Source organism: Talpa occidentalis, unplaced genomic scaffold, assembly GCF_014898055.3.
Source record: "Talpa occidentalis isolate TD23 unplaced genomic scaffold, MPIMG_talOcc4v2.1 talOcc4.8, whole genome shotgun sequence".
NCBI classification, from domain to species: domain Eukaryota; kingdom Metazoa; phylum Chordata; class Mammalia; order Eulipotyphla; family Talpidae; genus Talpa; species Talpa occidentalis.
In genome coordinates this window covers 54,140,395-54,164,632 of record NW_023605194.1, presented here as the reverse complement: position 1 = coordinate 54,164,632, position 24,238 = coordinate 54,140,395, and the positions used below count along the sequence as shown (strand labels likewise).

Here is a 24,238-nt window from a genome sequence, read left to right as displayed (position 1 = left end):
ACTGGTTAATAGTTAAATATCTCATTTTTCCAGCAAATATTATTGCTCTTCCCTCTGAAATTAAAATTTCTCTCCTGAATGTCAGAAAAACTGTTTTAAGAAACAGAAGCATGGTTTTAGATATGCAACAAACTTTATAGGATGTACTACCTCAGACAGTTATTTTTTATAATACAATATTGAATGTTGTCCTTCACTACTGGAATTCTGAGAAATACTATTTTTAGCAACATATATTTAGTCTAACTGCGGAACTAAATGGGGATATATAAGTATATGAATTTGAAAGAAAAAACTCTCAAAAGTTAAAGAAGAAATAAGACAAAGTTCTATCATCCAGCTTTTAAAAGCTAGCGATAAAGGGGTTGTACAGTTTATAATGCTCTTCATAATGTATATAAATAGTCCAATTTATCCATAAATGAAAGATTTTAAAAGAAAAACATTTTGTTCCTTGCAAATAACTTCTCTCCTAAACCTGGCCACAAAAAAAAAAAAAAAAAAAATGATTAGTGCTCTTAATTTCAAGACTTTTGTTGTTGTTATTCAATTATCTTTTCCATGAAGTTTAATATTTTGAAATATGTATATAAATGGAAATTAAAGGGAAAATCTGCTTTTGGAATGCAATAATTTTTGATCATTTCCTAAGAAGCACCTTTTGATATGCTGGTCTGAACTTTTAATATAAAGCCTAAACAGTACTTATTTCTTAAGCAGAATTTTCTCCAGTTTTAATAACTTCATATGAGCAATACCTAAGGACTTCAACTTATGTTTTCTAATTTTTTGAAATTGTCCTAATAACGCAATGAGTTTAGATATAGCTCATTGTCAAGGCTGGGTGGACAGAGATTTCATGATAAACTGGCTAGAGAAAGCCAACTAAAATTTCAATGACTAAATAATGGTTTGCATTCTGCTTGACCCAAATAGATGTTTAAGCCATGTACCATATTCCCTGCTTAACATTCCTAAGTTTCTTTATCTTCATAGTTTTCTAATGAACAAATAATTAGTTTTCCTGAGTAAGATTATAAAAAAGTTAACCCTTCTACCAAAAGTATAAAGAAAAATAAAATGTAGACTCACAATACAAATTTTTTACATAGCATTACAAGGGCAGAGATATTAACTGCTGCTCTTCATTATGTATGATTGCCCCACCCCTTAAAAAGACTGCAGCAATGGATTCAATTGTCTAAAATACTTTGCAGTACAGTAATTAAATGCTTCAGCCCATAAACATATCCCTCATCCATTGTGTTACTAGGGAACACATGAGCAAAATCTATCATTCGTACTTCTACTTCTGCAATCTCTTGGCAACCAGTGGGAAGATGGTAGAAAACTTTTTCCAGTTGTGAAAGCACATTTCCATTTAAATGTTCCTGTGACATGCTTTTCCACCCATTGTCTTGCTCTATATTTTCGACTTTCAATGAAGTCTGACTGTGATGCTTTTTTGAATACATTTTTCTGTGACGAGCATACATCTTGGACAAGCTTTTGCTTACTGAAGCCTCTATTTTTCCATTTGCCGTGGAACTTAACACATGAAAGTTATTATTGTACTCCAGTACGTCTGTGTCTGAGAGTTGTCCTTTGGACAAAAACTTTTCTGCCAAAGTTCTATCATTTGATTTTGTAGTAGCTGGCTGAGATGAACCTTCATAAACAAATAGTAATGAACTTGCATAAAAGTTCAGCTGCTTCTGGTTTTCAAACCACTGCAGAATATTCTCAATCTTCTGAATACTGGCAGCAACAGCATCTTTTCTTAAGCAAGATCCATTATGAAAAAACCTGGAGACTCCTATAAAAAAGAAAATATTAGAATATAATAAAATTATAAAATAGCTATTACCTGAGAAGTAAACTAATCATAGCTTAGATACATTTCTTTAACTTCTTGCCATCAACCTTTAACTCACAGGTAAGAATCAACAGTAAGACAAAGAAATTTGGGCCTAACTTAATTTCTGGTGAAGACAATCTTACTGAAAAACATGTAAGTAGTACTTATGTACGTATATTTTTCTTAAGGAATATGATTCCCAAGATATGCTAATGTGAGGGATTTTACAGTAAGATTGTTTGTTAAAATCACATTCAAGAGTTAATCTAAAACATAAGTCAAAGTATAACTAGTTGGAATGGTGTAAATGGCTCATTATCAAAATACTAAGCCATAACTGTACTTATTTTTCTTTGTTTGAAATACTATTAACTCAGTCTTTTCACGAAAGTTCAGTTCACTGTCGAGATTGACAATACTCCTGTTTGAGCATGCTATTCAAAATTCAGACTTTTAAATATTTTAATGTATCAGATTATTAGGCCTCTTTTAAAATTATTTATGCCTATTTTATGATATTTGTAAACTAATGGAATATAATTTGATTTCTGCCTTTAAATAGCTTCCTCCCCTACTTTGGAACAGAGACTTTAGTACAAGTAGCCTATCTAGTTTCTTCTTATTGGTTAAATATGCCAGGGCAAATACTAAATAATAACACACTGTGGATGTTTGTTTTCTATACATTAAAAAAAAATTCTTCTTTGAATTCAACACTATAATAAATTCTTCCTCATCTTAGGTAGAACTAAGAATAAACTTCTAATAGGTTATTATTTCTGAAAATAATAGAATATCACTTCGTTTGTAATATCTTGGACATAAATCTTTTAGAAACATGTAATGTATGGTAACAATTTCATGTAATCTATTTTTAATGACACTAGTTTATTATGTAGTCCTAGAAGCAGTAACATGACACTCAAATACACATGGGAAATTTCAAAAATGCATTAAATATTGCAAAATACATTTTAAAGTCTCTTACGTAACCAGCAATTTTAATATACTATGATCCATATACTATGATTTTAAAGACAACCACTAGTTCCATTACTTGAACTAGAGGGCTGGTTCACAAATGTTCATTATTCTTAAAAATACATATGAATAAAATATAACAGAGGGCCATTCATGGAACAATGATTTTTTTTTTTTTTTTTTAGTATATCATGAATCAGGGATTATGATTAATTCAATCCTGTGACTCTAAGACTCACTTTTTTAAAAAGTATATTTATTGTGAAATGAAACACTATAGCAAAGGACAGTTAAAACTAAAACCACTTTAGAATTATTTTGCTAACTGCACAATAATAAAAGCATAAAATATGATTTTTCAATCCTTACCATCCTTCAGAGTTTCCTTTGTTAAGCTTCTTCCATAGTGCTGATTTTTTGTCTCATAGCTATCAGAATGAACATGATAAACCTGTCAGAAAAAGCACTAAGTATTAAAAATTAATACTTTGACAATGTGGGACTGCTCCCAGCAATACAAGGATGGTTAAAAATCAGAAAACCTACTCATAATTCATTCTAATGGATTTTCAGCAGAAAAACATATTATATCAATGGATACTGAAAAGGCATGACAAATTTACACCATATTGATACAAAATTCTTTAAAAAGATACATGAATATTCCCAATGTAATAAGATTATCTCAATTCACCAAAAGCTAGCCTCCAGTTTAAAGCAGAAATAAGGAAGCAACTCTCCTAAAATACAAGTTTTTTACCACAATTTAACTGTGCTGTTATAACCATCTATGTATCCTATTAATTCTCCTCTTTAAAACTCAAAAGGAGAAAAAAATGCATTTAATACACCTAACTTACTGAATAAACATCATAGCTTAGCCTTGCCTACCTTCAATGTGCTCAGAATACTTACATTAGTCTACAGTAAGACAAAATTACCTAACACAAAACCTACTTTATAGTAGAGTGTTGAATATCTCATGTAATATACTATACAAAAGTGAAAAAGAGTCTGCAGAGTACTGTTTGTTCACCCTTGTGACTAGGTAGCTGACTGGGAGCTGCAGCTATTACTGCCAAGCATCATGAAACAGCATCGAATTTAACAGCTCAGGGGAAAAAAATTAAGATTCAAAGTACAGTTTCTACTGAACGTTTCTCTCTTTTACACTGTCATAAAAGTAAAAAATCATAAGTCAAGTCATTTTAAGTTGTGAACCATCTGTATAAACTTTTTGAAATATATTTTGGAAATATAAAAAGCCTCCAGAGAGTGAAGTTTATATCCTTTGTTTCAATAAATTCACACCTTTGGTCTGTATTTTCTAAGTATTTTCCCATGGTCACTCATTTTATACACACACACATATCCATATACATGGACAAATGTATACATATATATAAAGGCTATGATAGACATCTAAAGGCTACATACATAAAGGCTATATTATGCATATAGATATTAAAACTCAAAGGTTGTATCATCTTATATGGTCAATTTCAAAATCACTTTGGAAAGGTAACATTAGTGAAGCCATATTAAAACAGCCAAAGTGGCCACTGTACTGAAATCAGTTTACTATTCTCTTTAAACTGGGTCAGGCCCTTGAACTGGGCTAAAAACATCAAAATTCCAAGTCAACAAGAATGAAAATACCCTCTTTGAAAGGAATGACAAAATGAGATTTTACCTAACTTTCACTTTGTGAACCATTTACCTGACCTTCATCCTTCTTTCGTCAATTAAAAATCCCTGATTTTTGTCCTTCTTCAAGACATGGCTTAGATCTCTACCTAAATGTATGTATCCTGAATTGATATTCTCAAATAAATGCATTTCAGCTTCTCTAATGTTGCTACTCTTATTGAAGGTTAATACTACCCATTACCCTTATATAAGTAAGCAATCATTTGTTGTTTCTACAGATTCTACTTCTACATATACCATTTTTCTGAATGATTTTTTCCCCACACTCTTTCCTTTTTTTTTTTTTTGAAATCTTTACAACTTTATTTATTTTTTTTAAAGACTTATTTATTTATGCATACAAGAGCTAGGGTACAAGACATGCGGGGGATGAGAGGATTCACAGAGTGGGGAACAGAACAGGCAGACTGACTGAAGTACACTGCTGAGGGGAGCAGTGAGCGAGTCAGGAGAGGTCTGCTTCGCCATATGGGTTTCTCTCTGGCCAGCCGGGGATCTTACTCGTGCTACAGAGGCTGAGGAATGCTTCATAGTGTGGTGCTTAACCCCTTGTGCCACCAGGGAGGCCCTCCACATTATTTCTTAACTGTGACATACTATTTGCAAAGATGGTCTCAACAATCCTTCCCATCTTTGTGTTCACTGCCATTTGTATTGTGACTTTTACCACTACCGTGAGAAGTAGTTTACTTTTTCTCATATATGGGCTGGTCTTTGGTATACTTTGAGTTATAAAATTTCACAGAAGTGACAACAGCAAGTGACTACCCAATAGAGATTTCAAGAGCCCTAGTAGCTCCCACTCCCACTTTCTTGGAATGTTACATAAGAAGCAGCTCTATTAGCTTTCTGGAGGATGAGAGAATACATGGAAAAAAGGCTGTCAACAGTACCAGCTCCCAGATATGAGAGTGAGATCATTTAGACCATCTAGCCCAAGCTGAGCTATCAGATGAGTACAGCTACGTAAGGTATCCTAGGTAAGATCAGCAGACTATCTACCTGAACCCAGCTCAAATTGCCAACCCAAAATATGAGCAAATAAAACTGTTTTAAACCTAAATCATAGTCTGAAATGACCTGAATTCTAATATCTTTTTTTATTTTAAAAATACAGAAACATTCCTATATAGTTAACACTTTTCTCATGGAAAAGTCACAAACATCACATTTACCTATCACATTATTTATTTTGCATCTAAACTAAATAAAATTACCATAACCAGAGTCTTGAAGTTCAGTCATTCATTCATTAATCACTAAATGTCAAACTATAGCAGACACTGACCATGACAGTGAACAAAGGAGATAAAAATCTCTGTCCACATCAGGGAATGATGAGATATATACAGTTGACAATCCGATTACAAACACATTATCTTCTAATAAAGTAGTATTATAATGACATCTATAATTTTCAAGTAAAGAATACATAAAGAAAATTGTGTATACTAGTAATCACTCTTACCCTCATGCCAAGCACCAAGAACCCAATCTCTTCCATTAGTGGGTACTTGCTGACCTGTTGCTGAATCTTCTCAGGTGAGGCAAAAGGATCATAGCTTTTACGCCCTATCTTTACATCCATTATACAGGGCTTATTAAATTTATGGGTCACATCTTCCAGTTTCAGGTATAAATCTGTTATTAAAGAAAAACCTTAATTAGTAACAGGCAAAATATATGACTACTCAACTAACTGTTATAGAAATATGAAATGAAAGAGCCTAAAATTGAGAAAAAGTTTAAAAACAAATCCATAAAGACTATATTTGCTGTTTATCAAAGTAACAAATGATGTTAGAAAAGATTCATATTTTCTATGAATAAAAGATTATGAGGGAAAGACTTATCCTCTACTGTCTTTTTCTTTTCCCACTAAGACAAACATAGTTATTAAATTACAACAAAGAAGTCTGTGCTGAATCAAAGTGAGAACCACCAAGGTAGAGCTTAAGAAAGTCTTAAGCACCTCAATTTTAGAGGCATAAACCTGATTCAAAGGATATGAAATAGATAAATTTTAATCCTTACTCAAAAGAAGGGGGAAGGTGGAGTAGCAGGAGGGTTATAACTGTAGGTAAAGTCAAACCCAAATATGACCTTAAAAAAAGCTAACTGTAGCCTAAAAGACCAGCACTGGTATACAAGAAGGAACTTTCTCTCACAGACATCCTCAGCAGAATAAGAGAAAACAAAAATTCTGAACAGAGACATGAAATTGTTTACTGTGAAAGGTATTGGGACAGGTGGGCAAGGTGAGCAAGAAATAGGATCCCATCAAAGTTTCTGTACTTTAAAAGGTATCACAGGATGAAATAAGAGGAGAAAGGAAGCAGCATAGTACATTTTCCTTCAAATTCTCTTACCATCTGTAACTACTATAAACAAAAGGGAAACAGATCCATCCTCTTCCTACAGCTGTATAAAAATTTCAGTAACAAGGTTTATATTTCACATATCAGAAAAAACTAATCCTAGTGCAGTAGACTGTGGGCATTCACAAATTAATCATCATTAATTTTCATAATTCAAGAAGACCCAAAATTCTTACTGAGGTAAGGCTGTGTATAGGAATATAAAGATAACAAGTGATCTAACTACCACAGCATCTATATCTGTATAAGATTATTACGTTCAATTGCCAATTTGGTAGTGATCAAAAACAAACAACAAAACTTTTTTTTTTTTTTTTTTTTTTTAAGAATAAGACAGAGATAACAGAAGCTAGAGTATGGACTCTGCAAGTCAGAATATAATATCCTTATTTTTTCCTTCTCTTCTTGGGAAAGATAAAAATATAAATGCAAACTCTCTAATAGTAGGAATACATAAATGTTTACTGAATGAATTAATGTTTGCCCTTCTCACTCCTACTGCCCAGTGGAACTTTGAGCTTCATCTTCTTCGCTGTATAATAAATTGAGTCATTCCTTCAGTAAATAAGACTAAGTATCACGGGCTTTACTTGACATTTATTCTTACCAGCCAAATGTGTTTTTCTTTAGCTCACTTTCAGGTTTTTGATATATTTTATATGATTGGATATTACCAAGTAATTTATTATTATACCAAATAACTATTATTTGTGTTAATAATCCTTAAGCTCTACTAAGTGTTGACAATGTTTTCTTTTACTTCTCAGACTTTCAATTATTATTTTAAGGGGAAAGTACAAATTTGAGATTTTAATTTCTATCTGCCCCTCTAAATTATAAAAATAATGAAAACCTGCTTTGGAGATGCAGAGTTCTTAAGAAAGAATATGATGTTATATATCTGGCACCTTGCCAAAAGTGCTTTTGAATGTAAAAGGTAAACAGGTAAATGAGGCATGATCTGAACACTAAAACCTTCACTGATTTTTTTCATAGGTGTAATGACTAGAAATAAATATGAATAATAACTCACTCTAAAAAATGCCATTAGAAAATTATTCAATCAGAATATAGTTTAATTCAAAATAGGTCAATCTTGAGATTTAAATAATCAAAGGCATTTTACTACAGTACAGTGTCATTCATAAAACAGTACCACTGACTGGAAAAAAGGACACTTTTTCAACTAGCCTACTCTGTGTAGAGAGTAGAGCAGTATTTTTCAATTTACAGCTAAGTAGAAAATAAATTCTAAAACTCATTCAAAAAATCTAATAGGGCCTCCCTGGTGGTGCAGCGGTTGAGCGCTGGGTTGCGAAGCTGCCCGCAGCCTCTGCAGCACCGGTTCAATCTCTGGCTGCTCCCCAGCCACCAGAGGAGGGTCCCACATGGCGCGCAGACCTCTCCTGCCGCCCGCTGCTCCCCTCAGCAGTGTACTTCGGTCCTTCTGCCTGCTCTGCTCCCATCTCTGGCTCTGGTGAATTCTCTCACCCTCCCGCACTTCTGACTGTACCCAGTGCTTGTATAAATAAATAAATAAATATTAAATAAATAAATAATAAATCTTTAAAAAAAAATCTAATAGATATGATAATTATTTTATCTGGAATAGGTTCATTCTGACCAAGGTCAAGAAAATAAACTACATTAATATGTTTGGAAGATATTTATGATATGATTATTTGATATACCTTGTAAGAACTTTCAATATTAAAAAAAGAAGATTGCTGATTTTTACATACATACATATATGCAAGTGTATGTGTATAAATCATAAAAATAATAATTAGATTTACTTTTCTTAATTCTGAAACATTCTATTTTATCATTTTTTAAAAGATTTATTTATTTATGCATACAAGAACTGGAATACAGGCCAGAGGTGCAGGGGGTGAGAGAATTCACCAGAGACAGAGTAAGGAACAGAACAGGCAGACTGACTGAAATACACTGCTGAGGGGAGCAGCCGGCGTGACAGGAGAGGTCTGCTGTGCCATGTGAGTAGCTCCCTGGCTGACCGGGGATCCAACACGTGCTACAGAGGTTGCGGACAGCTTCATAGCACTGTGCTAAATCCCTTGGGCCACCAGGGAGGCCCTGAAAAGTTCTATTTTAACAGATTGTGATGAGGTAATCTGTCAGAGGTCCAAGAACTTGTATTTGTGAACCTCAAAATCTAAGAGCTATTTCGTAAAGTTTAGTTTTGGTGTTTTTATAAGCAAAAGGACATTTACTTTTCATAAATAAATGGAGTTCATTATAAGAGATCACAGTGACTAGAAATAAAATTAAGTTTAAGAGGCTATAGCCTTAAGAGATAAAATATTAATTATAAATTTATGGGAAATATATATAGAATACATACAGTTTGTTAATTTTTTAAGGGTCTAATCATGAAAACATAAAATACACCACTTCATTATTATTATAAGCAGACTATGCAGTAAAATTTCTCAGAGGCTTTACCAAGGGTATAATTAACATGCTCAAAATGTTTATATATACTTCATTCTATTGATGATCATTCAAGATTACACAAATTATTATGAATGAAGGAATCTTTTCTATTTCAAATATACTTTTATTTAAATATATAATTAAATACAATTAAATAAAATTAAATAATTACATTATTTTATAATATACTAAGTATAAAAAATATCCTATAGCAAATTTGCTACTGCTGGAATATAGTCCTGACACTCTAAGAAGCAGGCAGACATTTTCCCACTATCAAAGAAGAAAAAATGGAAACATTTAAATTATTGTGGCAATCTTCAAAGACCTATGATAGCAAAGATGAGACAATTAGTTCCCTTTAAAGGAAAGATAAGGGAGATGGCATTTAGTTGAAGAAAGACATATCTCCCCCCATAATGAATATTATTAATTATATAAATTCTGAGAACATGGGTTCTAAGTTTCACCAACTTATTTCCCACCAATCTAGAAATCTACTAGGGATTGGCTACCATCTTTACTTCTGAACCTGGTACAACCGTGAAGCCAAATAAAAAAACAGAAGGGTTGGCTTCTGCTTCCCACAGTAAGTACCAGCCATTTCTGAGAGTAACAAAAGCTGGAAGTAGAAGGAATTTTAATAGTGAGCTTCAGTATATAAATCTAAGGTACAGGGAGGAAAGAAACCCCTAGACCAGCTTATTTTAGTCCATGCTTCCTAAAACTTGATTAATAACTAGATATAGAAAACTATTAATCAATCAGGCTGGAGATACATTTGAGAACTCTTCCATTTGTTAAAAACTATTTGATATACTTTTCTATCTCTCCAAATAACTCTCAATAAAGAGCATTTGATGATATATGCATACATCTATGTGTTTATATACAAGCACTAATGAAATTTAATCTACACATCTAGCCCAAAATCACTAAAGACAATTACCAACAAAGTTTTCATCTTAAAAAAAAAAAATCCCTAAGCCAGGTTCTAAAATCAGCTAATGGTGATGATTCTATAACTATGTGAACATACTGAATCATACAACTTTATTGTAAATCATACAAGATTATACAACTATGTGACACAACTGAATCATACACTTTAAATGGGTTTGTTTTATAGTATGTATATCTTAATAAAGCTGTCATAAAAAATCAAAATAAAAAAACTTTATTGGTCAGCACATTCTTACGTTGTCTCAAGTTATAATAGTTTGCTGAGCAAACTGAAAGTACTTTCTACATTTTACTGCTTCAGATTATAAAAACTATACTGAGGTTTATAAAATTCACCAAGTATCTATAAGGTCCCCAAATAAAAAGAAAAAAATCCAGGAAATAAATTATGATAATTTAATACTACATACAGTAATGCAAACTACATATTCTAAAATTTAAGAAAGTATTTTTTCACATGACTTTGTGGGCTAAACATGTATACAAATTTCCACCTTGTATTTGTTTCATTTACAGTCAAAAGTATAAAAACAGAAAAACAATTCCATGAATTCCCCAGCAAAATCAAAGCTCAACAATCTGCATGGAGCAACAGTTTTGTCCAACTTTTCCCAAAGCTAACAAAGTGAAAAGGAATGCAGAATCCTTTGCATAACTGATGGTATTACTAAACCACCTGCATACTATCTCTATATGTACACTTTCTTATTCCCTTGTCCTTTTTCTCCTTTCTTCTCTTATTTTACTCACAGAATCTTATTTTAGTAGTCACATTATATTCAGATAATAGTATTCAAGTTTAGAGGTCAAAAAGATTAATGAGTTAGTCAAGTTCACAAAATTTGGAAATAACCAAGGCAGGTGTCAAGTCTTTTGACTTCCAAGTTACTGTTCTTTCTTACACTAGCTTAGATGACCCTCAAAATGATTTAGTATTCAAGATTGAAAAGGTTGTTGATTACTAAGAAGTCATGGATCTTTAAATCATGTGGTAGCAACCCTAAACTAGAAAATGTTATTTTTCTCTTACCCAAATTCTTTCTGTATACTTTTCAAAATAATGATGTTATTTGCTGTTATTTCCCTTCTAAACAATCCTTTTAAAGTGAATATTTAATTATCTCATATATAATCTAATACCATCCTCAGCAATCTTTGTTAATCTTTCAATGTCACTTTACTGAGGAGTACTGACTTGCTCTGAACTGAACAGCAATCAGCTGTAAGTTAATTGGAATCTAGATAAATTACATTAAAATGGGAATCTCTACAAAGCAAAGATGATGACAACAATTTGTGAAATAATGTAAGCAATATGCTGATCTGAACTAGAGACATATACTTGGGACGAAAATAAGAAAGAACTGTAGGAATGATGGAAGGGAGATAGGGTAGGAGAGAAGAATCAGTAAAGGCTCACTTTTTTCTCCCATATGATTGAAGTACAGGAAAATACTTATTACCCAGGGGAACTATTAATTTGTTATAAACTAACTGAGGATACTCATAGGGAAATATGTTTCCCTATTAAAAAATCCTTGGCACATCTACTAAATGAATGAAAGACAACTGAGCAAGCTCAAACAAGAGGCCCCTTTTATTTTTTTGTTCTCAAAATGTAGCTCTAGCACTATCTACCCCCAAAAGATTTGTAGCTTTGTTTAACAAGCATATTGCTAAACTCCAACATAAATGTTTAATCAAAGTATGAGGGGTTAGCCCATACATTTGCATTTTAGCAAGCCCATATGAGATTCTTAAATTCATTTAAGAAGCTTGAAACTTCTTCCCTTCATGAACTTTCTTCAGTTAAGGAGTCAAGCTGTTTTTCTGCTCTGTCAATTGCTTTCTAGTGGCAAATACTGCTTCAAATATTGAGAGAAATGCTGTGCTCTTACATAAATCATTTTGTCCTAACTATGAAACCCCCCAGTGCTTTTTTATAAGACTACTATTTAAAGCCTGGAAAATGGATTAATGTTAAAGACTAAGAGGGATGGTAAAGGGAAAATATTCTTGTTTTTTTTAATTCCAACTTAAAATGGAAAAGGAATTGTTGAATAAATTAGGAAAAAGAGTGTAAGTTAATAGTATGAAGTACTGGTATACATATGTTCATTTAATTAAACAGATTGGTCATTAATGTGCACATGCCACTTAGGAAACTTTATAAAGAGCAAAAGTATTAATAAGCTTGCTTTAATGAAGTAGAGAAAGATTAGAAAGAACACACATATTCTGTTTTTATCATACTGTTTAACTTTACCTAAAGCCTTTTTTAAAGTTACTCTCATGAATTAAGACTAAAAGATAAAATTTTAAGACATGATTACCATTTGGTGCAGTGGGAAGTGACCAGATGCCATAATATCTTGGCAAGTATTTTCGTAGCTCTAAAAGAACACCATCACTACAATCAGCAGCATAAACCTGAAACAAAGAAAAATGTAACATTTGCATGTCAGTTTATTAAAAAGTTTTATAATTGCCCTATACCTTTCTCAAATAAAACAGTGCTGCTGAATCACAATTTATCTGGTATGAGTTTCAACTGGATATAAATCTGTAATATGCAAAAACAGATTAATGTGTTTCTCCAATGGAAAAACTGTATTCTTTCTGGTTATCTACTGCTAGTATTTCATTGACCTTGACTATTTTATAACTAAGTAAATTGCAAATAACTCCTAGCAAATACAAAATAATTCATACTAATGAATATGTATCTAAATTCTGGCCAGAGGAAGTCTACTGATTTCCCTGCACATCGCATGTTAGGGAGGCCTATAATGTCTATATGTAAATTCATTTCAACTTCCTTTTATTCCGTATATATTAGCGCTCCTTTGATTTCTCTTTTGAATCAGTTTTAATATCTGTTTGGTTCCCTCATTAAATAGTAACTTTAATAAAAATATTTAATACACATTTATTTTCTATCTGTAAGGGAACTGTAATTTTACTTTATTAAGTTGAGAATATACAAGACATGTATAGACATCATTGAACTATACTCTTTTTCCCTAAAAGAAAATTTTTCTTTTACAACAACTTTTAAGACATTTAATCCAATTAAACTCTTACCAGATATGGCCTAACTACTTATTCAAAACCATCATTGTTTTGAATATAACAATTGTTTAGTGGTATAAATTATGAAATCTTAATATCAGGATTCTAATTTTAGAATTTAAATCATAGTCATTTCAAACAGTACATATAATTCTACAAAATAAACTCAAATGTGATAGACTCAACAAATATCTATGGGATACACTCTTACTTCCCAGTCTCCCCTACTGAAATGTAAGCAGTTGAAATGTAATCAGAACTGGTATTAGTCACTTCCGCCCAAGGTAACTTAAGAGCAGGGTGTATAATTTTATCATCCCTCTGTCCCTGGTACAATGACCATGAGGGCAGAGTGTTCATGACAAAAGTGTGGGATTAGTCATCGCAAAAGGGTTTGACAGGTTTTTTCCAGTATGTCCAGAGTAGACTTTTTTGAATCAAAGGCACCCAAAATGTGAAACTAAGTTATTTTGAGTATAAAGCAATGAGTCTCCTGCTAGAGTTTGAGGGGCTCTTATACTTTCCTCGGCCTTTTTGCCTTCCGTAAGCTTTTTGTCCTCTTTCCTAACTGATGCATCACTGCTACTCCTTCTATGACTAAAGAATGGACTCTGAGAGTATCATCCAGCTACAGGTTTATTTGTAAACACATTCTTTATATCTAAGAATCTTATCTTCGTTCTGAGAGTACAGATAAGTCAGTCCCTCCTTGTCATGTGAAGTCTCCTTTCCTAGACACCCTGGTCCCTTAACCCAGAATTTATACCCTTTTATCCCTAGCCAAAATAGGGATGCATAATCACTGTATCTCCCCCAAGCATGTTATTCAATTGATTTTTCCTCTGCTAACCTGTATGATGATGTTTTGATTACCCATTTAGCCCAAGAAGAACCTAGAGGGGTGGGGGATTTTTCCTTGTGTCCACAAGTATATTACTAAGCGATGACATAAATAAGTCCATGATATTAGTAAAAAGTGATAAAATAACTGGAAAAGTAGAGAGGCAAACTTTCTCTTTGTACTTTTAATATTTTTTAAAACTAGAACTGGCATTTACTGCAACATTCCTAACAAGGCAACCTACTTAGAAATGCAGGATAAAATATAAGGAATAGTTTCTTAAATGCTTAGTTGAGTTGCCAAGGCAAAAAACGAAAATTCAAAGGATATAAAGTGAACAGGAAATTGAAAGCCTTAAGATGAGCAGAGATGTTTGAGTTCCAAAGAGCTTTAATCAAAGGCTCTCTGAATGTAGGGACCAAGTATAAATGACAATAGTTACTATATTGAAATAGGGAGAGTAAATAAAAGTCCAAATGCTGAACAATAAAAACCTTGTCATCATTCTTCCTTCTGCTACCACTACACTCCAAGAATGCTGCCAGTTAAGCTGATCAAGAAAAAGAGAAAAGTAACAAACTACACGAGGAGTTGAAAAGGAGTCACAACTAGATAAAGCAATATTTTTAAAAAATACCATGAAGATCTTTGTCAAATGGGCAATTTGGTATAAAAACATAATATCACTAAAATTTTACTGTAACACTTACAAATTAAAAAAATCCCACAGCATTTAGAAACTGAATGACGGGTTAAAATATGTCTCTTGGACATATTTTAAATATGTCCCTTGGACAGTGACACAAGCTGGCAGACATCATGGCTTGGGAATAAAAGTCTCTTGCAATCTCCAACAGTTGGAAGAACTCTTAAAGAAGGCCAGAAAGAAGTAGGAGGTGGCACAATAAGCTAAGTCTAAAAAATGACAAAAATATGACACCTATAAGCTGGTCAGGGATGATAATTGGGCATCCAAGAACAATTTATGTATATACAGCCTAAAAGTAGAATGTGGATCTAAGCACCCAGAAGCACACCCCTCCTGTAAGATTTGTAACAGAAATTAATAGTTCTAATGGAATAGTGGACTAAAAGCCATCCATATCAGGGCTAGCAAAATGGCAGAACTCATATAGGAATAAAGTTGTGCAAGAATTTTGGTGCCTAATGATTCTAAAGAAAATACGAAACTCTCTCAGGCACCAAAATGGTGCTTCAGCAAGTAATCAAAAAAAGGAAAGCCACAGCCCTCCCCTCCCCCCATTCAATTTAAACAGTCTTCATTTTCCACGGTAGTACATTTGGTAGCTACATCTTGTAGGTCTGAAAGTACTGGAAAGGAAGTTCCATTCAAAGACAATTTATCTTAAGATTCTGTAAATGATACTAATTTTTTGCTCATTTAAAAGAGGTAAGTGGTGCTGTAATAAAATGTAAATACACACATATCCCTTGTCAGGAAAGGGGAAAGGATGAAAAAGAGGAAAGGAAGAGTGAAAGACAGGCAGACAACAGGCTCTAACAAGCTTTTAAGGAACAAAATCCTTATCCAAACAAATTCTTCAACAATATAAAAAAAGAACCACTCTTCACTTCATCTTATAAAACTAAAGGAAATTTAGTATAAAAAACAGTATGAGAAGAAAATAGTAATAATATTGAACGTACCTAGAAAACATCTTAAAACACTAGCAAACAAAATCCAATAATGCATTATTTTTTTTTTTTTTTTTTTTTTTTTGTTAAAGATTTATTTTTATTTTATTTATTTATACAAGCACTGGGTACAGTCAGAAGCGCGGGAGGGTGAGAGAATTCACCAGAGCCAGAGCAGGGAGCAGAGCAGGCAGAAGGACCGAAGTACACTGCTGAGGGGAGCAGCGGGCGGCAGGAGAGGTCTGTGCGCCATGTGGGACCCTCCTCCGGTGGCCGGGGAGCAGCCGGGGATCGAACCGGCGTCGCAGAGGCTGCGGGCAGCTTCGCAACCCAGCGCTCAACCGTTGCGCCACTGGGGAGGCCCCAATAATGCATTATTTTTTAAAAAATTAAAGACCTATCCAAGTACAAAAACAAAAGATGGTGTGTAAGAAAGCCATGAGTGTCGCCACTTCACCCCCATGCCTTCCAGAATGAAGAAGACTGAGGGAAATTAGAAGATGAGGATCACTTTGAGGGGGCCTTCTGCTTCTGCTCAGGTCTCTCTCTCTCTCATACACACACACACACACACACACACACACACACACACACACACGTGCCCGCGTAGACCATCCTGACCCCATGGTGTCACAGCTCTTTGGGCCCTTTGCTATCTTTTCCTTGTGTTTCCTGCCAAGAAAAGGCCTTAGATTCATTCTCCTGACAGCTCTGCATCTGGGTCCTGATTCTCCACTTTGCTAAGGAGTCCACATCTGAAATTCTTCTCTCCCATACTCCTCCCTCTCTATTCCCTTTGAGTCTCTCACTGATTAAAAACCTGTGGGCATACAAGTGTTTCATTATTTTGCTTTGATGCACTTAAGTAGGCCAGAAGTCTTAGAATGGGCAACATGGGTTTTCTCCCCTAACAGTTTGGGGTCTGTGGGCACATCTTGGTTTTGCTCAGTATCAGTTTTGTTTGCCTGCAGTTTTGTCCAGTAATAATATAATACTAGAACTCTATTATGGCATTTTACCACATTAACAGATTACAGGAAGAAACTTACATTATCATTTCTATATACATAGTTGAAAAATACTTACTACCCAATTCATGGTAAATTAAGATAAAAATAGAAAGGGGCTATCTACATTCCCTATTCCCCTCCACATTTCTCTACTCAAGAAGTTAACCTGAATCAACTATATCAGTGGGATCCCATGCCATCCTGTCATAGTCTCTTACTGGTACAAGAATGAGGACAGTAGTATAATTAAGACCACATTATTTACTTTTCTAGTTCCCTCCTTATCAGTTCATGTGTTCTCATAGTTACTATCCCTGAGTTCCAATAACCACTCCCTTTTGTCCCCTTTCAACTCAGGGATGGTACAGAATTATCTTTTGCAGGTGGCCTTATACTCCGACCACACCTTTGTAAACACTCCCTTTATTAAGTCACTTTGTAAATAGTTACTTTATTAACCTGACAAAGCACACCATTTGTTTCTTGACAGAACTTTCACTCTTAGAGAAGGTAATTTCTTTAACCAAGAAAGAAGTATCTAACAAAACTTAAGAAAGACATGTTTTAATGGGTAAACGCTAGAAGCACTTCTGTTAAATGAGAGGAAGATGCCACCCAGCACTGCTTCTATTTAGCACTGAACTGGAAGTTCCTGACAGAAGTATATGCATTCAAAAAAGGATAAAAAAATCCTCCAATCAAGAAGATATAACTGCATATATAGAAAGCAATTAAAATTACCAGAGAATCTCAAATAAATGATATAGTAAGAATTCAGTTTTTAGATTAGTAAATATAAGAACAGATATCTATTTCTATTTTATTATATATTAGCACTTATTGAAAAAATTAATTAAAAGTAATTTATAAGGGAAATAAAAATAAGGTACCTAAGATAAATTCAACAATTTATATACAAGGATTTCATAAAGTAAATCTTAATACTTTCTTCAAGAGACAGTCTACAGCAGATAAAAGTAAATTCTAGAGCCAGATTGCCCATGTTCAAATTCTAAAACCACCATTTGCAATTTGAAAGATCATACTCAATGATTAAAAAAAGATAATAAACTCATGCCATTTGAGCCAACATGGATGGAATATATATATTGGATAGTGTCATTAATAAGTGGAATATGAAGCAACCAAACTAATAAAGACAAGCTTAAAAACTAACCTTGATAGCTGACTATTGAACTGAATCATTGACGGGGTGGGGGGAGGGAAGAAAGGGATAAGAACAAAGAGTTAAGGAAGCACAATGGTCTACAGTAGTGGACTATGGGTGAGCTGGATGTGGGAGCACTATGCTGGTAATATCTGATGGGGGTATCCTATTACTTGAATTAGAAATAAATTAAAAAAAGAAACAGCTAAATCAACAACACAACAAAAGAACTTCTAGAACTAAATAAACAAGTTAGCCAATGAAAAAATGATCAAAGGATCTGAATGGACATTGTTCCAGTGAACAGCCAGTAAGCAAATAAAAAATGCAAATCAAACTAAATCACAATGAGATAATACTTTATACTTACCTGGAAGGCCATTAAAAATAAAAAACAAGTGGTGTTAGTAAGGATGTGGAAAAACTGGAACCCTAATACACAGCTAGTAGAAGTGTAAAATGATGCACTCAGTTTTGAAAACAATGACAGTTTTACAGAAAGTTAAATGTAGAATTACCATATGACCCAGCAATTCTACTCGTAGGTATATACCCAAAAGAATTGGAAATGGGTACGCAAACAAATACTATACTTGAATGTTCACAGCAGCACTATTTTAAAAAGTCAAAGGGTAGAAACAATACAAATGCCCATCAATGGGTAAATGGATAAACAAAATATGGTAAGTTTAATGGAATGTTACTCAGCTATAAAAAGGAACAAAGTCCTAATGCACGCTACAATGCAGATGTACTTTAAAAACACTACACTAAAAAAATATAGACACAAAAGATCACATACTGTGTATATAACTCCATATGCCCTGCATAGTTAAGTGCACAGAAAGCAGACTGGTTGCCAGGGACCAGTGGGGGCAGAGAGAAAGAACAAGGCACCATAGCTTAATGAGTACAGGGTCTTTTTGGGGAGATAAAAATGTTTTATAATTAGATTGAAGTAGTGACTGTAAAACACTGTGAATATATTAAGAAGTATTCCTAGTCATATAGTGACTTAGATGCTACATATGTACATTAGCACATTTAAGGCTAGAAAATATAGTAAAAACATCTACTTAGCATTTCTGAAAAATACAAATGTAGATCATTCTTAGTTAAAGTATTTTTAAAAATGTAGATCATTTTGCTACCCACTAATAAAAATTAATTTAGTGGATATAAATAAGGGTCTTTTAAAAATATAGCAGAGGTGGCACAGGGGTTAAATTCTCAGCGCTATCTGCCAGCCACTGTAGCATGAGTTGGATCCCTGGCCAAGGAGCTAACCCACATGGCACAGCAGACCTCTTTTGTCTTGACCGCTGTTCCCCTCAGCAGCGTAGTAGATCTGCCTGTTCTGCTCCCCATTCTGTCTCTGGTGAATTCTCTCACCTCCCTCACCTCTGGCCTATACACCAGTTCTTCTATGCATAAATAAAAAAATAAATCTTTAAAAAAATAAAGTAGGAAAGAAAATATAGAGTGAATGAGTAGAGAGGAGTATTGCATTTCATTAACTTTTTCTTTCAATCACACAAGCCATATACTAGGACAAGCTAGTAAAACATGAAAAACACTTTGACTATAACAAAACCAATCTTACTTACTTACCATATTATAGAATTCCAGCTCTCTTGGACCCCTTGGAGGTGGCTGTAGCTGTTTCAAAACTGTGCCATCAGGATGTTGCAGTATACCTATAGAACAAATAAGTTTATTTTTAAATGCTTTGACAATAGTGTGACTTGCTTCATGGGATAGATTTGTTCTTGAGTTACAGATAAACTGCTTTCATAATTAAGGGTTTCCTCTTGCTTCAGAAAATTTGACATTCAATCAACAAGTTCAGTGTTTGCTATACACAGAGCACAAGAACACAAATTCTAAATAGCTTGGGTTTATTCTTTCCAATAGTTACTCCCCTTAGAACCCACCTCAAATTTTCTAGTAAATAGATGTGTAAAAATTAGAATATATGTATAAAGTTTTTATAAACATTCTTCAGACTTTCCAGGAAATGTTAATTTATAGTTAAGTAAGTTAAACAGTAGCATAAACTGATCCACTTTTATAAAAAGAAAATATTAACAGTAGAGTATAAAGTTCAAACTTTGTAATTTTTTTGTTTCTCTCATTTGTTAGAAGAAAGCAACCAAAAAATATCCTGTTTCAGATGCACTGTATACAACTATACAGATAATGCAAAGGTACCCAGTCAAAGAGAAAAGTGGAAGCTAAATTTAAACAAACACTGAACCAACCCTGAATGGGGCACCTTCTTAGAATCTGCCCACCCTATGGGGAAACCTTTTCTTGGATCAACACTGACCCTGCTGCTATAATATAAAGACTCCTCTCAAATTTATATACTAAAATCTTAAATTTTTACATATTAGGATTTCACAAAATCATGCTAGCCAGAACATAATAAGGCTCAAAAAAAAAAAAAAACTATTTGCAAGTTAATAAAACATGTCATTTAGCTTTCTATTTCTTTTGCTAGTGTCAGGAATTTTTAATCATGACAAAATGCGGAATTTTATCAACGGAAATAGTCTCCACTTAAGAGAGACTGTGACCAAGTTTAAGACCTAGATATAGAAGGAAAGTAATCTATATGCAAATAATTGGTTAGTAAACAGGCAAAAGATTTTGAATTTTCAATAAATAGTTTAATACAACTAAAAATCGTTTAAGAGAAATTCTGTTCCTAAAGGTTGGGGTGGCCTTCACTTCCATGGTGAAGGGCTAATTAAGAGTGGCAGATACAAAGAAATCTTGAACTGAATTCCATGGGGATGTGGGAGTAAAGCATTCATAAATGAGAAGAGAACTAGGACAGTTTCCCTACCTTGGAGTAGGTACCTAGACAAGTTACCAGTCAATCTTTTACTAGATAAATAAATTAAAGCAGGTAAACAGAAATGAGCTAGACTGTAAACAGCAGTATGGGGTAGCAGGAATGGATCAGAGACTATCATGGTGGTAACACAAAAACAGATCATTTGGTCCAGCAATGCTCTCATATCACTTCCTCTGCAATACCCCCCTCCATGGAGATGCTGGTAATCCCAGTCATCTCCCAGGAAATGAATTCCAGGATCCTCTTAGAATGCAGCCAAATCTCTCCCACCAAAAACACTGTCACGAAAAAAAAAAAAAGGATGCATCCTGGGAAGATAAGCCAATAACTAAATCTAAGACTGCAACCCAGTACCAACTCAGCTAAATTCTAGGTGAAATATTACTTATAAGCCCTTCACCATAAATAGAGAAAAGGGCTTATACTCTATATGAAGCAAAACAAAAAGTAACACACTTCTCTCCCCACTGTTCTTTAAATAAAATTCCCAAAATCCAATAATAAAATTATGAGACATATCAAAAGATCAGAAAAATGGATTGAATAACCAAGAGAAAATACAGCAAATTGAAACTGACACACAGATGACCAAGTAATTACAATGAGCAAATAATGATTTAAAACATCATGCTAAAAACAACAGGAAAAAGTAAGTATAAAGTCTGAAAAGGCAAATTATTTCAGGAGACAAAAAGAAAGTACATAATTATTGACTGAAATTCAAGTTCAGATACAGTATCTGAAATACAATTTTCAATTAAGAAAAAGCAATCAAAGAAGAGTGATGAATATTAAGGAAGAACAATAGAAAATATCTAAATTAATGAAAATATCTAAATTAATGCAAAGAAAAAATATTTAAAAAGGAAAAGGGAATAAAACACTAGTAACCTGTGAAATAATATCAAGTGTTCTTTTTTATTTTTTAAAGATTTATTTATTTATACAAGAACCAGGGTACAGGCCAGATGTGTGGGAGGGTGAGAGGAGTCACCAGAGACAGAGCGGGGAACAGAACAGGCAGACTGACAAAAATACACTGCTGAGGGGAGCAGCGGGCGCAACAGAAGAGGTCTGCTGCGCCATGTGGGACCCTCGCCCGCTGGCCAGGATTGAACCAGTGCTGCAGAGGCTGCGGACAGCTTCACAGCAAGTCGATCAATCGTCTGTGCCACAGGGGAGGCCCAATATCAAGTGTTCTAACAAAATTGTAGTTGGAGTATCATAAGGAGAAAAGAGAATGGGTTAGAAACAGTTCTGGACTTCATTTCCACAAATGATACAGAAAGCTGGAAATAGCTTTACTCCCAATTTAAAACAAGGAACTGGTAAATAATGTGCAAAAATCCTAACTTTTTGGGCCTCCCCTGGTGGCACAGCGGTTGAGTGCTGGGCTGCCAGGCTGCCCGCAGCTTCTGCTGGGCTGGTTCGTTTCCCAGGCTGTCGGCGAGGGTCCCACCAAAAAAAAAAATTTCCTAACTTTTCTTGAAACCATCAGTGTACTGAGATTGTGAACAATATGAAATCTAAGGAAAGACACATCACTAAGAAAAGGCAGAATGCAGCACATGGCAGAACAGAGCATGGGAAAAAAGATAGGGTTGCCTTATAATTAGTCAGCTAAAATGTTTAAGAAAATGTTTAAGGCCAAGTGTAGGTTAAGAAGAGAGCACAGAACTCCTTGAAGTTGCAAACGTTTGCAACATTTTCACCAGAGGCCTCTAAAGCAGAAAAAAAACAAACCTAGAGGGACAGGTCTTGAGGGATACTTCAATTCTACAGGAAAAGGGATCTTCACCTTTGAACAAAGCTCTTAACTTCTGGGATAAGGACAATAAATTTATTCCTCCCAAGGCACAGGTAACTCATTAAAGATGAAGAAAATTGTAAAAGAAAAAAATTCTCTAACTCTGGGGAGTAAGAAGGAAGCAGGAAACCATATTAGGACCTGACTTTATAGGTATCCTCTTGTCAGGTGAGGTAAAAGACTCAGATAAAGCACTTGCTGAAGAGTTCAACTACCACATGAAAAAGTCCCATCCAAGTCTCAGGACCACAGGGCCTATCTAATACTGAAGTTGAACTAGGACAACATAAAGGTCCTAACTCCAAATATAATCACATTGCGGGTTAGGGTTTCAATGTACGAATTTCTGGGACACAACATTCAGTCTATAATAAAAGGCAATTATAATAACAGCATCAAATTTGGCTCTACTTCTGACAAGATTAGCTCAATCAGCAACACTAATAGCGTAGCAGAAGAGGTATATTGATCAAATAAACTTAAAGTAACCATAATTATTGTTAAAGGTTACAGCAGAAAAGGTAGACAGTAAACATGAAAAGATGAAGAATTTCAGTGAAAAGAAATTTTAAGAGTTAAATAAAACATGTAGGAACAGAGACAAAGGGTTCATCCATCGACATAAAACAGTAAAAGAAATAATAAATTTTGCAGAATCCCAGATAAGGTAGAATAAAAAATACCTCCTGGACTTCTTACATATGAAGATACACACAGATACGTTAAATGTAAAAAGCCAGGGGGAAAGGATATGTGAATCAAGTACCACTCATATGAACCTTGATATACCATTACTATATATCACACAATATTAATACTAGACAGCCAATTTCAAGAAAAGGAATATTACGCATTTCATAAGATGATCAATTCATTAAGAAAACATAACATGTATACCTAATAGCACAGCTTCAAAATAAATGAAACAAAAAACTGACAGAACTAAAAAGACAGATCAAACTGCTCCCGCAATTGATAAAACATGTATATGTAACATTAGTAATAATATTAAAAACCTAAACAACTGTATAAAACAACTTGGCCATGTTGACACTTAGACTGCTATATTCAACAGAATATTCATATTTTTCAAGCACAAATGGACATTTTGTTGGACTATAAAACAAATCTAAAATCTAGAAGGCCTGAAATCAGAGACTATTCCCTGAATACAATGAAAATAACAAGATATTTGGGAAAATAGCAAACAGATGAAAAGTAGACACACTTCAAATTAATCCACGGCTCAAAATTCCCAAGATTAACTAGAAATATTTTTAAACAAAATGATAATGAAAATATAGCAAATCAAAACTTGTGGATTATGGCCAAAGTACTTAGAAAAATAAGTACTTTCAAAAATTTGTACAAGGAAACAAACTTCCAACTTAGGGTGTTAGAAAAAGAACATATTGGGGCCTCCCTGGTGGCCTATGGGTTATGTCTCAGTGCAATTACCCATCACTATGGCCTG

General features: G+C 33.9%; 1 protein-coding gene and 1 pseudogene across 1 annotated transcript in view; one reads left to right on the top strand and one right to left on the bottom strand.

Moving 5' to 3' along the window:
• Positions 1-965: 965 nt before the first annotated feature.
• The window catches only part of IPMK (inositol polyphosphate multikinase), a 29,298-nt gene continuing 6,025 nt past the window's right edge, over positions 966-24,238 (bottom strand). Inside the window, exons 2-6 of the mRNA XM_037496442.1 lie at positions 19,706-19,791; positions 12,681-12,777; positions 6,018-6,190; positions 3,209-3,290; positions 966-1,816 (exon numbers count right to left, since the gene is read on the bottom strand). Of these exons, the coding sequence (XP_037352339.1) occupies positions 1,194-1,816; positions 3,209-3,290; positions 6,018-6,190; positions 12,681-12,777; positions 19,706-19,791 (1,061 nt within the window). The 3' untranslated portion in view covers positions 966-1,193. The remainder of the gene's footprint in view (positions 1,817-3,208; positions 3,291-6,017; positions 6,191-12,680; positions 12,778-19,705; positions 19,792-24,238) is intronic.
• LOC119234071 (ubiquitin-conjugating enzyme E2 variant 1-like) lies at positions 14,024-15,486 on the top strand (annotated as a pseudogene).